Source organism: Micromys minutus, assembly GCF_963924665.1.
Source record: "Micromys minutus genome assembly, chromosome: 4".
Taxonomy (NCBI): domain Eukaryota; kingdom Metazoa; phylum Chordata; class Mammalia; order Rodentia; family Muridae; genus Micromys; species Micromys minutus.
Genome location: NC_137973.1, coordinates 85,679,666 through 85,693,099, shown reverse-complemented (window position 1 = coordinate 85,693,099; position 13,434 = coordinate 85,679,666). Strand labels below are relative to the sequence as shown.

Genomic DNA, 13,434 nt, shown 5'->3' with positions numbered 1-13,434 from the left:
AATACATCAGCAGGGGATTCAAAGATGTCCAAATACTAAGAGTGCTTACAATGCAATCATGAGAATGAGAATTCACGTCTCAGCTATTTTCAAGACCTGCAATGCAATATGAGGAGACAGACCTCTGAAGGTGTAGGATTGATAGACATCTTTAGAGAGGAAGTGATATTAAATAAGAATTGAATGGCTTGCGGATGCATACATTTAGCATAAAGGGGATCATAAATAGCTGGGGCAGATAGATGAATTCACCAAAATGAGAAGGTTGATTGGGTTATGTCAATGCCCTCATTCATCCTAAAGAGGATGCTATCAATAAGTAGCAAATAAGGAACATTCTGCTTTTGAGACACTGCTTGAAGGGGATGGGAATAGGAAGACAGCACTATACATTCTCTAAGCATAAAGGCCTTATAGCCTAACTAAGGTGATTAAGCAAATAGACAGATGTCTAGAATGAAGGATTGGATAAGATACATGGCATATGGCTGAGTGTTCAATGCTTCATGACCGACCTTTAATCTAATTTGCCTCTAGATTACTAGAATTTGATACATTGCCTGCTATTACCCTTCAATGGAAGGGTCATGGCAGAGAGAATGCCCGATGATAATAGAAGACATACAGCTCATTTTGCTGCCCAAGTTCTGCACTTTAGGTATATTATAGGCATTACCAAAACCTTCAGTTGCATGGACTGCCTTCCCTGGCATTGTGATGCCCTATGCACTTTGCATACTTACCAACTGATGGGGTCTAGAGAGTTATGTCCCCTGGAGTAGCTGGCTAGCCTGTTCTGTGAAGCACACACTACTTTAGGACAACCACTGTTAACCATTGACTTATTACCAGAGATGCATGTGAGTTACAACTGGACCTGAGTGGCCATGACAGTCCATGTGAGCCACAGAGTCTGGAGCATTTACTCAGAGAAACTCCATCCACCTTTGGGCCAAATCGACAGCAGACTTGGCTCATATTTCATTCTGAGCATTGATGTCCGTACAAACCAGGGATGCGGGAACCAGACGGGCTGGGGTACTGTGATAGTAGCACTGTTGTTTTTTATAACAAGACTTCCATTTATTTAGTAGCTGTTATCTCCTGTGATCCACACGATTTGGTGATTCATAGGGGTAACAATTATTAGATCCAGAGAGATCAAGGACACTAAAAGAACACAACACACAGAATCAAGGAAGCAAGAATCTTGAAGGCTCACAGAGATTTAAATGGCAACTATGGGCCCTGAGTGTGTCTTCCCTGGATCTCCTTGTTATACTTTATGGTTGTTAGCCTGGTGTTTTTGTGGAACTCCTACCCATTAAGTAGGGTTGTCTCTGACCTTTGTGTCTGCACTTCTTTCTGACCCCGTTCCTCCTACCATGTTACCTAATCCAGCCTTCATATGATCCTTTGTGCCTGTTCTTTCTCTTATTGCAAACAATTATGCTGTGCTTGGTTATTATCACTGGAAAACCTGCTGTTTTCTGAAGAAAAAATGGAGAAGCAGTATATCTATGGGATATGGTGTTGTGTATAGGGGAATTAGAAGGGGGATAAATACAGATCAGGAAGTATTGTGTAAGAGAAGAACCCAGATACTTTACAAGTAGTGGCCTTTAACTTGTCTTAACCACTGGTCAAATACAGAAAAATCATGGAGGATTCACGGGCACACTGGAGAGAACACATCACTTACAACTTAAATGTGTGCTGCAATCATTGCAAGAGGCTAGGTCAGAAACTCCAGAACAGCAAACGGCACTGAATAAAAGCTAGCCTGTCTGCATGGATGGCAGAAACGATGGAATAAAGTGTAACCATTAGAAATGGAAGTCAGTTATCTTCTAAGCTTGTGGCGTGGGAGGCCACAGAAGAAATGTCTCATATGTGCAAGGCTGGGAAGTACTACAGGCTCACAGCGTGGGAGGTAGAATGGTGTGGAACAAAAAGGACTTTAATTTTAATATGTACTTTAAAATCCTTTCAGGCCTTAAATGAAGGACATTGGGTTTATATTTTAGAGACATCAGGACTGAAGATGTGACAAAGGACACAGATTTGAGATTCATCAACATGTGAACAGTGAGGAACCATGAGCTCAACTAAAGACAGCACATAACAAGAGCACATAAATACAGAAAAAGCATTATGTGGTATGTGTGTGTGTGTGTGTGTGTGTGTGTGTGTGCGTGTGTGTTTGTGTGTGTGCGTCTGGGACTTATCTGCTTTTGGATGAAGCACTGGGTGCCTAGGAGGTAGAATGTTCTTTGCCTTTTAGCTCAGAGTCAAGTAGAAATGGTCAAGAATTTTTTGGTTGTATGTTGTGAGATAAAAACTGTAAAATAGAGTGGGAGAAGAGAAAAATACGGTCAGTGTTTATACCAAATGAATACATTTTTCTTAATACATCAATGAATGAGCCTTTCAGTCTTTGCTGATGTATGTCACATAGTGCCTACAGACTTACCTATTGTTTCTGTGAGTAGAGAACCATACTCACTTCCTCTTTTACGGGCAGACATTCAGGAGATGCTAATTTTGTGCAAAATACCATGCTGTTTATGTTTGATTCCACATCTAAACCTTAAAATAATGCTAACTGATATAGATTACTATTTTGTTAAATATATAACATTCAAAAGTGAATATAAATGGGATTAAAAGACATTTGCTCATTTACTCATTTGTTTTGGAAGACTGCTCCATGAGGCTATCTGTAGTTGACTCTCTTTCTGCAGAATGGTTAAAAATACCAAATGAGTTGGTTGTTACTCATCTGCTAATTAGCAGGACAGTGAAACTCATCCTGGGGACTTGAATAAATATCTAGCATTGTATGAAAGCAATGGCCAAATTTGATGAAAGCCCAGCATTGAAACACACATGAAGAATTGCATTTGTAAAGCACTTTACATTTATAAAATTATAATAGAGTGATTAAATCAGAGAGCATCTGAAATATTGAATGGTACCCCACCCAGTGATGTCACAATAATAATGAAATGTCATTGATAATGAAAGAGTACTAAACAAGGGATTTATACAATTTTAATGTTTCCTACTTTTAAAATTTTCTACCACTAATATTAAACACTTAAATGCCATTTATGTATAGTTTGTTATTCCCATGATACAGCTTAACACATTTTGCTTTTAATTATTTTTTCTCTTTCCTATACACATAAAAGGAAAAACACATTAAAAGTAAACATAGTAGTGTCTTCAAGGATAATGGTAGAATGCTCAATGTTTATAATATGCCTTTGAATATGAATATAAGTAGTTGATACATTGGTAAAAGTTTTACTTTGAAAACTTAAGAAAACATGTTTAATAACATAAACAGGAAATATAATTAAATATATGACATTTGGTAAAGTTTCTGCTGCATACAATATTTTAATAAATTAGACAATGAGGTAAAAACAATACTAGAGGATATAGAAAGCAGCTTTATGACTTGTCATTGTCAGAGCCAATGGAAGTCAGCAGTCTTTGTAAGAGGTCTGTATGAAGAAGTCATACAGCTTTATTTCCCTCTTGGGCACAGATACACAGTGACCCTTCATGAGTGTGAAGTCAACAGGATTTGCATTGTAGTGAGTACCAGAAACACTTGGGAATATCTTCTCTCTAATCCTGAACACAGCTATCCCCAGTTGTGCCTTCTGTAGAGCATGTCCTCCAAATGTGATCATTTGGGTAAAAATAGTGATCATGATTCACAACAATCATCAGATGTGATCTGGCACTGGTTCATTGTTTTTCCTTTTGTGAGACTTAGAGGTATAATACGTCTTAATAAATTCAACTTTTGCTTTAGCCTCCTCAAGTCTTTCATAGCCTTTTTGTAAGATGAGTGTATCAATAACAAATTTCTCTTCACAGTGTCTTTTGTGGATTTCTTCGGCCCTATGAGGCAAAAGGAAAAATCAAATGTGATAATTTTAGTTTACAAAAACCATACAAACAGGGGTGTATAGATGAACCTGGATGTGTTCCCAACAGATATTCATAAGCAGAATGAGGACAGAACTTAGATCACTTATCGTTACTACACTGTGAAATAATTTCTAATGCATATTGTAACTAATCTTTATGAGACTCTCACTGCAAAAATTTGAGACTCTTCTCACAATTGTGCCTCCATGTCAGACTTCCTGGAACTCAACAGAATATAAGTCTCATTTACTTAGGCTGCTCAGTCAATGGTATTTTGTTATAGCACCTCCACTAGAAAAATATATATTCAAACTTAAAGAGACCTAGATCAGATTACTTTACTACCCAAAAAATGTCATAACCAAAAAGACAAGTTATTCACTAATTATTCATTCACTCATTCATTCATTCACTCACTCACTGTTAATGAGTGCTTCAAAATGAAAGGAAAATCAAAGGATAACATCAAGGAAAGTGCACAAGCACAAGAGAAAGATGCAGTAAGTACCTGCTTCAAATGCTTATCTTAAAAAAAGAAACTTATTATGGAACAAGACAAAGTAATATAAGAAGTGAGGTAAATGTTAATAATGAAGCAAATAAAACAATGAGAGAGAAGGCAAAAAGAGATTCAAATATGAAACAAGCTATATACTTTAAAAATATATACACATTTCCAGAATCAGACAGATCACTTTGCCTGAACCATTGCAGAGAGCTTGAATGGTTAAAAATTGAGGCAGAGAGAGCACCACACCAACACCTAATCTGAGAAGTGACATTAATCTTTTTCTGCTTAGTTCAGTGTTGGTGAAATCCCCCAGTTAGATCCATGAATCACTATACTTCTGCATGTATATAATCAGAAACCTTGACTCAGAGGGTGGACATGAAGGTTGAGTCATAAGCTTTCAACTTGCTAAATGGATTTTGGATATATTTTTAAAAATTCTCTCTACCTAATTTTTTCATATTTGAGTACTGGATAGTCTAACACATAGGGCTCATTGACAAAATGAGTTACACATTGTAAATTCTTTGAACATGGCCTGGCCTTTAGTCAGCCCCTTTACTCAATAGTTAACAGAAAGTGTAAGCAAAACCAACAGATGGAGAGAGGTTACAGTTCTCTTTGGAAACACTCATCCTCAGGGCTTTCTTGAGGACACTTACAGGGAACTGGATACGAAGAAACTGTCACTGGTCATTACAAGGCAGGTTTAATAGGCATTCTTTGTGTGTATAAAATCCACCTATGAAATTTAAGGGGTACAATTTTGGATGCATTATTTATATTGGTTATATATGTTTTCTTCATCAATGTGAAGGAGAAAATTCAGCTTAGAAGTCTGAGGCAACGAAACAGGGCAGAATATGCAACAGAGGGGCAAAGCTCCTGGCTAATGTTATCTCTGCGTCAAACTCCAGCACAGGGCGGGGACCAGACAAAGACACGCCCACCACCGGGCAATGCTCCATTGCCATTAGCTACTCTGTTCTCTGTAGGCTTAGAATTTTCAAAATTTACTTTATTTGGGGTTCTTATATGCTTCAACCTCCCTTCAAGCCCACATACCTGGGTAGGGGAGAAAGAAGGTTAATTGAAAGAGGGTTATGGACCTGTTTAGTAGTAATTCTTTGGAGCAGTTCCACTCTTTGTGGTCAGGTTACCGGGAGTCCAGTGGCTGCTCTGTTCAACAGGAATGGCAAGGTTCTGCTGAGTCAGCACAGGTCAGCAGAAGTGGGGAGAATCAGCCAGAATAACACTGGTTCTTTCTCCACAGGGAAGATCAGCATGGACCAGAAGAGAACTGAAGCCCTGCAGCCCAGTGACCCAGCCCCGCACTGTTCACGGGCTCTGCTCATACCCTTTCTATCACTGCCCCCTTAAGTGTTTGCTTTCAGCAAAACATAACATGCCCTCTCACAGGACAGAAAACCATCATGTGACATTCTGTATTGCGAAAAAACGCAGATATTTTCACTTTAGTTCACAATTTGGAACACAGATAATGCAGATAGATCCCATGCACCTGCATAAAAAAATCAAAGCAGAAAGCACTTTAAACATACAAAGTAAAGCAAAGGGAAAGTTAAAAGTATTTTACTGAAATCATCATGTAAAAGGTTAAGGTGGACAAACTTCAATGATTATTTAAAAGAATCAAGGAATGATTAACACATGTGAGCCAATGGAACTTGGACATGTCAGCATCCAACAATTAGAAAAGAAAGTCAATTCTATTGATCATAAAAGTAAACTCCATGGTTACGGATATTAAAGAAATGCTACAGCAAGTCTCTAACTAAAATGATGTCTGTTCATTGAAAAGCTGAAGTGATTACATAGGCCCATTGAGATAACCTGAGATATGTCCTTTAATGTGGACTAACTAATAATAGTCTTACACAGGTGTGGAGTCCCTTCCACCAGCATGTACAGCAGCATGTACAATGGCATGTACAGTGACATGTAAGGAAGCATGTACAGTGACATGTAAGGAAGCATGTACAGTGGCATGTAAGGAAGCATGTACAGCAGCATGTACAGCGGCATGTACAGCAGCATGTACAGCAGCATGTACAGCGGCATGTACAGTGCATGTACAATAACATGTACAGCGGCATGTACAGTGGCATGTACAGCAGCATGTACAGCAGCATGTACAGTGGCATGTACAGCGGCATGTACAGCGGCATGTACAGCAGCATGTACAGTAGCATGTACAGCATCATGTACAGCGGCATGTACAGTGGCATGTACAGTGGCATGTACAGTGGCATGTATGGTGGCATGTACAGCAGCATGTACAGTGGCATGTACAGTGGCATGTACAGTGGCATGTACAGCAGCATGTACAGCGGCATGTACAGTGGCATATACAGCAGCATGTACAATGGCATGTACAGTGTGGCATGTACAGTGACATATACAGTGGCATGTATTAAGGCTGAAACTAATGGGAATCATAGCATGTTCAAGAATTTGAAGATATTATCACACTTCCAATTTTTCTTAAACTAAGTTGCCCTTTTCATACAATTCCTGTGTCTGTACCAGGAACATTCACAGTAGGAATGGACACTAACTTTACATGAGAAAAGTAGGGTTTTACCCGTCAGTAGTGCACACAGAGTGTAGAACTAACCCAGGCCACATATAGCTATGTACACGAATGTTGTGGGGAGAAGGAATTCACCTTAGAGGGCTACTGTCCCCTTAGTAAATAGACTAATGGGAACTTGACAATACAGCGGTGCTTCTATCTGAAGCTTTATATTTGGTGAAGGGTTGCAGCTGTTCTTGTAGGTTGTATGAGAAAGAGTAAGCGATTGAGGCACAAATGAATTTGGGTTTATAAAAGTAACAGGGTGATTTCCTCTAGCTAGTGAATTAGGAGGTGGGCATGGCTGAAATGCCTAGGCAGGAACTGGCAGTAATGGACACTTATCTTTGTGAAGAGAGCACAGGGAAGGGCTACAACTAGACAGATTGCAGGGATCATCTGGGAGATGTGGATCTTACAGTTGACGGGAAATGCACAGGGTAGACACGAGGCCGATGAGTGTCCTTACAGAGTTTAAGATGCATGTGGTGAAGGTAAGGAATAAAAGAGCTGATAGATTCTGGTCACAAATAAATACAAAACCCAGACACCGAGCAGTCTCTAGTGAATAGAGGTGTTTTGTGTGTGTGTGAGGGTAAGTTATTAGCTGGTTATTGATGTAAAATGTGCTTGGGGTTCTAACATGTTCATGTCCTGTAAACAGGAGAGCTGTCTATATTTATTTGGAGGATAGGAATATAAAAGATGCTGTTTGGAGAAAAGCTTTATAAGTCAGGACATAAAGACCAAAGTGGACACTGCAATGTGAATGTGAAATGTCCTCTGAACTCTCAGGTGCTTCAGCATTGGTCCCAATAATGGACTTTTGTTTCAATTGACCCGTGCATTTTCTTTTGCCTTATTGCTCTTTGAGTGTGTGTATGTGTGTTTGTGTGTGTGTTTGTGTGTGTGTGTGTGTGTGTGTGTGTGTGTGTGTGAGAGAGAGAGAGAGAGAGAGAGAGCAAAATTAAGGTTTACTTAGAAAGGAGACAGAGTTGGTCAGGAAGGCAGCAAAGTTTGGGAAGGAGCTTGAATAAGAAATAATATAATCAAAATGCTGTATGAAAAGATTAAAATTTAAAAACTAAAAAATATGAAATTTCAAAAATTCAGTGGTTAAAAAGGAAAATACTTTTGGAGTTAGCTTCTAAGAGGTGCATAACAATATGCTTTTCCCAACTATGTGAATTCTTTGCATTATAAATGTAGAGAGTACAGACAAAGGTAGGTACACAGAGAAAATAGTCATGTGTTTGCCATTTTCGTGAATGTGCTGATAGAAATCACTCACTCAGTGGATATCATAAAGTATTGAGATTCCTTGTAACAAAAATCACAATACTTATACAGTCTCCTTGAAGCTGCAGGTTATGCCCTAGCAGAGTGCTATTATGGAATAATAAAACATTATGAGTAAAGTCAGAATGGTAAGTAAATAAAAAGTTGAGTATGAAATGGAAACTATGTGCTCTCTAGAAGAAATCCTGCTGTTATGATAAAAGGTTAAAACTACACTGGAAATCTTAGTGTCAGAAGATGCTAGCCAAAAAGAAAATACATGGCCTGAAACATTCATATGTCAGACATCATTCTGTGAACAATGGCAAGGTATCTATGCACTTCAGTAAGAACTATACAGGAAGAACTATTAAGGGAAAGTGACATAGTTTGGTACACAGAGCATTTGCCTAGCATGTAGGACATTCTGGTTTCAATCCCTAGTACCACATTAACTTGGCAGAGAGACATATGCCTGAAATACCAGCACTCTTGAAATGGATGCAAGGAGAAGTTGAAAGTCACCCTCTTCTACACACTTGAAGCCACCCTGAGCTAGTTATGACTGTGTCTCAAACAAATGAACAGAATTAGTTCAGATTCAGAGGGTTATATGTAGGAATGAGCTCAGGAACAGATGAGATGAAGAAAATGGCGGACTGAGGGAGAGGGATCATGTGAACTCTGAGACTATGCACTTGAAATTAGAGACACAGTAATAACAAATACCACTGTATCTCGGATTTTCTTTAGAAATACGAACAGAGGAAAAGTGTGCCCAAAGTGAAAGAGGGAGTGGAGTGTGTTGTCAGCACTGGTCGGAGGGGGGAGAACAGTGATTGACTGCAAATTTCACTAAGCAGGTTTTTGTCAGGGATGCTAAGACAGGGAAGAGTTCTTTGGATTTCCAATCTTTGGTAACGACTCAGCACATAGTTTTCACCGTTTAGTTTGCTTCTGTTTTCCAAAGTATAAAGTATCAAGCTATAGGAAAATATATCTTAACAGAACTCAGCACTGGCTTTGTAAACCACAGTAGACTGAGGGCTTGCTGTGCCTAAGCCATGAACTTACCTTAGCTTCTTCATTTGCATCAACAAATTCTGCCTATATTTTTGTTTTTCCCATTTTTCATTAACATCTAAGTTCTTTGCTTTTATTTCAGACAACTTTTGCTTCAGTTTATCAACGCGAGTGATCCCTCTGAGCAGAAGTGCCCTCTCATTGTTCAGGGAAAGAACTAAAGACTGGTCTGCAGCATTTAGTTTTTTCTCAGCTAGAAACATAGATTTCCGCTCTTTAACTTTTTCCAGGTACGCGAGTCTCTCCTGCCAAATGTGCTGTAAGCCTTTCTGCACTGTCGCATTATCCTTTTCCATTAGTTTTCTTGCCATGGAAATTTTCTTCCTTAAATTCTCTCTAATGTCGAACCTTGCTCTTTCCTCAGCATCTTGTGCTGCAAGGACGGCTGCCAATTTTCTTGCTTTTTCCTCTTGCTGCTTTTGCTCTGAATAATGTTCATCAACATCAGTAAGCATGCGGACCTTCATGCCAGCCCTCTGTGTGGCTAGAAAATGTCTCCTTTCCCTTAGCTCCTGTTGAGTCTCTCTTTTAACCGGTGGCTTTTGACGAGTGGCAGAAAATGGCTGGAGATACTCTGGGAAATAGTCCCATTTCATCTCCTTCAGCATCGCCCCGTACTTGAGTGATCTGGAGGCATACAGAGGGACCTTCATGGCAGATATCCTAAACCCGGTGTTCCCTTCCTCATCCTCGGATTCAGCTTTCGTCTCCTGACCTGTATCAGAGGAGACAGACAGATGTCCTATATCAGAGGAGACAGACAACAGAGCTGAGCTTGTTTTTATGTTAAATATACTGGAGGCTACACCAAATGCACTGCGAGGAACTTAGTCACTTCAAGCACATTTCTCCATGTTCCAACTTCCTATATGGGAAAAGAAACCCAGCATGACAGCCTTGTTCCAAGTAAATGTACCTCATAGAATTCATTGTTCCTTGTTTCACTTCCCATGGGAACTTGATTTGCACGGCCTCATTAATACTATTCTCTCCTACGTGTGGAACTTAGACAGAATATTTACCAAGTTACCATTCTCTCCTACATGTGGTACTTCATCATAGTACTGACTACTAAGTAGATGTCCTCAGACCTGGCTTCATGTACTTGAGACATAATTTTTATATATTCAGTGATAAGCTTTAAGTTTATCATTTTTATATACTTACAGACAGAAATTTACATAGAGTTTGATAAAAAAAAAAAAACCATGAGCAAACAGGTCCTGAGTCAGGCAGCACTGGAGTGATCTGGTCTGTGCCATGAGCAGCTGGATTCCTGAGAGTTTATCATTTGCCTGTTTGTAGATGGTCTGGAATGGTGGCTGCAACAACTTTTTATAACTATTCTCCTAATCTCTTGTTACTTTTGCACACTTGATAATTTTGTTAGTTGGGATCTTGGGCTGGAAGCTTTAGAGCAAATGTGACAACTTAGCATTATCCTATGTCCCAGTGGTGTTGTAATTAGTTACATGTGTCTCCAACTATAGTGAAAACTTGTAGCAGCCATCAAAGTATTTCTCCTCTAGTTTAAAAAGAAACAAGATTCAGCTTTTGCCACAGTGTGTCAGGACAAGCTAAATCTGTCTCATCTTACCCAAGGCCTTTAAAGAACACGTGTCTCCTCTGCTGTCTTCTCATTTCCTTCTGACCCCTTACAGACATGAGGACAGAACCTCATGTCCCATCTCATGGCAGAGCTGTGGGACAAAAGAGTGTTTGGTAATAGAACCAGCAGCTGCAACACTAATCACACACTAGAGCTGCCCAGCTGGGACTCTGAGAAAGCCAAAAATAAACGGGAATCATGCATCAGACCATATCCATTCCTGGGCTATTTGTTATAGCAACAGGTCTGACAAATACAATACTAATATTCTGTTGTTTCCATATGTGCTCTTTGTAAACCTATTGAAGAACAAGGAAACATAGACATAATGTACACTTACAAATCTCTGGAAAGAAAATGCTTCCTTGTGAGACTGCCCCCCCCCCCCCGCTTGAGAATACAGCTCTGTGACTGTTTAAGTGCATTCTTTAAGTCATCCCATCAGAGGACTCCTTCATGGACATTCAGGAAAAATGCACAATCAGATCATGTAAGGTTCATTGAAGCCAAGTTGGCTGTGAAAAGGAGCAAGATGCAGGACACCAGCAGGTGACAGGAATATAGAAAAACAACAGGGATTTTTAACTAAAGGCCCAAAGAGTATCCTCGTGATGAGATCCAGCTTTGAATGATATTAAATAATAAATTACACACAATAATTAAAATACAATACTTGGATATACAAACACAAACGATCCAAAAGGTAAATAAAAAAATGGCCAAAACCAGAGAGCAGAACCCTTGTTGGTGATGGCAGAGCCACCTCCCACAGTGGACTTCATTATTCCAAAAGTTCTTCTGTACCGGGACCCCTCTGCACACACACAGCAGCTCTTCTGAATCTGTGTCCCCTCTGCACACATACAGCAGCTCTTCTGAATCTGTGTCCCCTCTGCACACACACAGCAGCTCTTCTGAATCTGTGACCCCTCTGCACACACACAGCAGCTCTTCTGAATCTGTGACCCCTCTGCACACACACAGTAGCTCTTCTGAATCTGTGTCCCCTCTGCACACACACAGTAGCTCTTCTGAATCTGTGTCCCCTCTGCACACACACAGCAGCTCTTCTGAATCTGTGTCCCTCTGCACACACACAGTAATTTTTCTGAATCAATGCCCCCTCTGCACACACACACACACACACACACACACACACACACACACACACACACACACACACACACACAGCTGTTCTGTATTTCTGGCCCCACTGTACACACACAGTAGTGCTTCTGTACCTGGAACCCATCTGAACCAACACAGCTTTGCTTCAGAACTCACTCACAATTATCCATTTACATTCCTTAGCAAAACTCTGGGTTTTTTTCTTTCATATCATCTGTAAGACATAAAACAACCTTCAGAGTTTCCACATTGGCAGGATGCAGGAAGGGACGGTGCTAACTTTTGTGGGCCACATGTCATAGGAAAAAGCTGTAGTATAGAGAGCTCTCACTGTATATACAAAGACCATATTTACCCAATCGCCAGACTTTTAGGGTGCACTTATGTTTGTGCAGAAGGCTGTTGACTCTGCTGTTCAGATTCTTTCCATTCTTAAATGCCTTTTCATACAGCATTTTTATATAATCAATAAACAAGACTGATCCTTAAGATCTTGTCTTGGGGGTAGTGAGATGGGGGTGTTTGGGTGAATGAGGGGAAGTGGTTGTGGAGGGAGCACCTCAGAGGCACAGTGTGGGGTGATGGGGTAAAGAACTTGTGGAGGGGGGACAGGAAGGGGGCAACATTTGGAATGTAAATAAATAAGACAAAGATCTTATGACAGTTTCTTCATCATACAGTTGGTCACATACTACCAATGTCCAAGCACTGATAATAGAGCACAGAGTTCCTTAGGGGGTGAAACTTCTTTGATTCCAACTCTACCATAGTTCTTTAGGCATAAATAACCTCAGAGTGTTGTGTTATTTCAGTGCTGCTCTGCAGTTACGGCTGTTGGAAGGAAGCGTGAGCAAATGGAGAGACTGAATTGATCCTTGAGAGTAAAATCATGAGAACTTAAAGCCTTGAACATAGAGTCAGCCTGACCAGATTCAAATACTACTGCTACCATCATGAGGCCTAGGAAAGGTTTGTAATTCACTGGCTTCCAGGCTTGAATACAACAGTGTGTATTTATGTAACTAAATCTTTTATACCTACTCATGTAAATCTTTTGACTGCTTGCTTCTGTTGTGAAAATATGCATGGTTTCTTTCCAACTTTTATTGTGTTGTTTTGTCATTGAATTATACGAGTTTCTTGTAAATTTTATATCATCCCTTATCCTATATGCAATGCACAAATATTTTATCCTTTTCTATAAGTTATTTTATCTTCTTTTTCGTTATACAGCAAATTGTTAATTTAATGTAGTCTCATTTAACTTTCGTTACCTGTGAT

The 13,434-nt window shown here is 39.7% G+C and overlaps 1 protein-coding gene across 1 annotated transcript in view; it reads right to left on the bottom strand.

The window, feature by feature from the left end:
• Window positions 1–3,740: 3,740 nt before the first annotated feature.
• Window positions 3,741–13,434, bottom strand: part of LRRIQ3 (leucine rich repeats and IQ motif containing 3) — a gene marked incomplete at both ends in the record, with an annotated part of 77,498 nt that continues 67,804 nt past the window's right edge. The window contains 2 exons of the mRNA XM_080915217.1: window positions 3,741–3,918; window positions 9,408–10,131. Of these exons, the coding sequence (XP_080771343.1) occupies window positions 3,741–3,918; window positions 9,408–10,131 (902 nt within the window). The remainder of the gene's footprint in view (window positions 3,919–9,407; window positions 10,132–13,434) is intronic.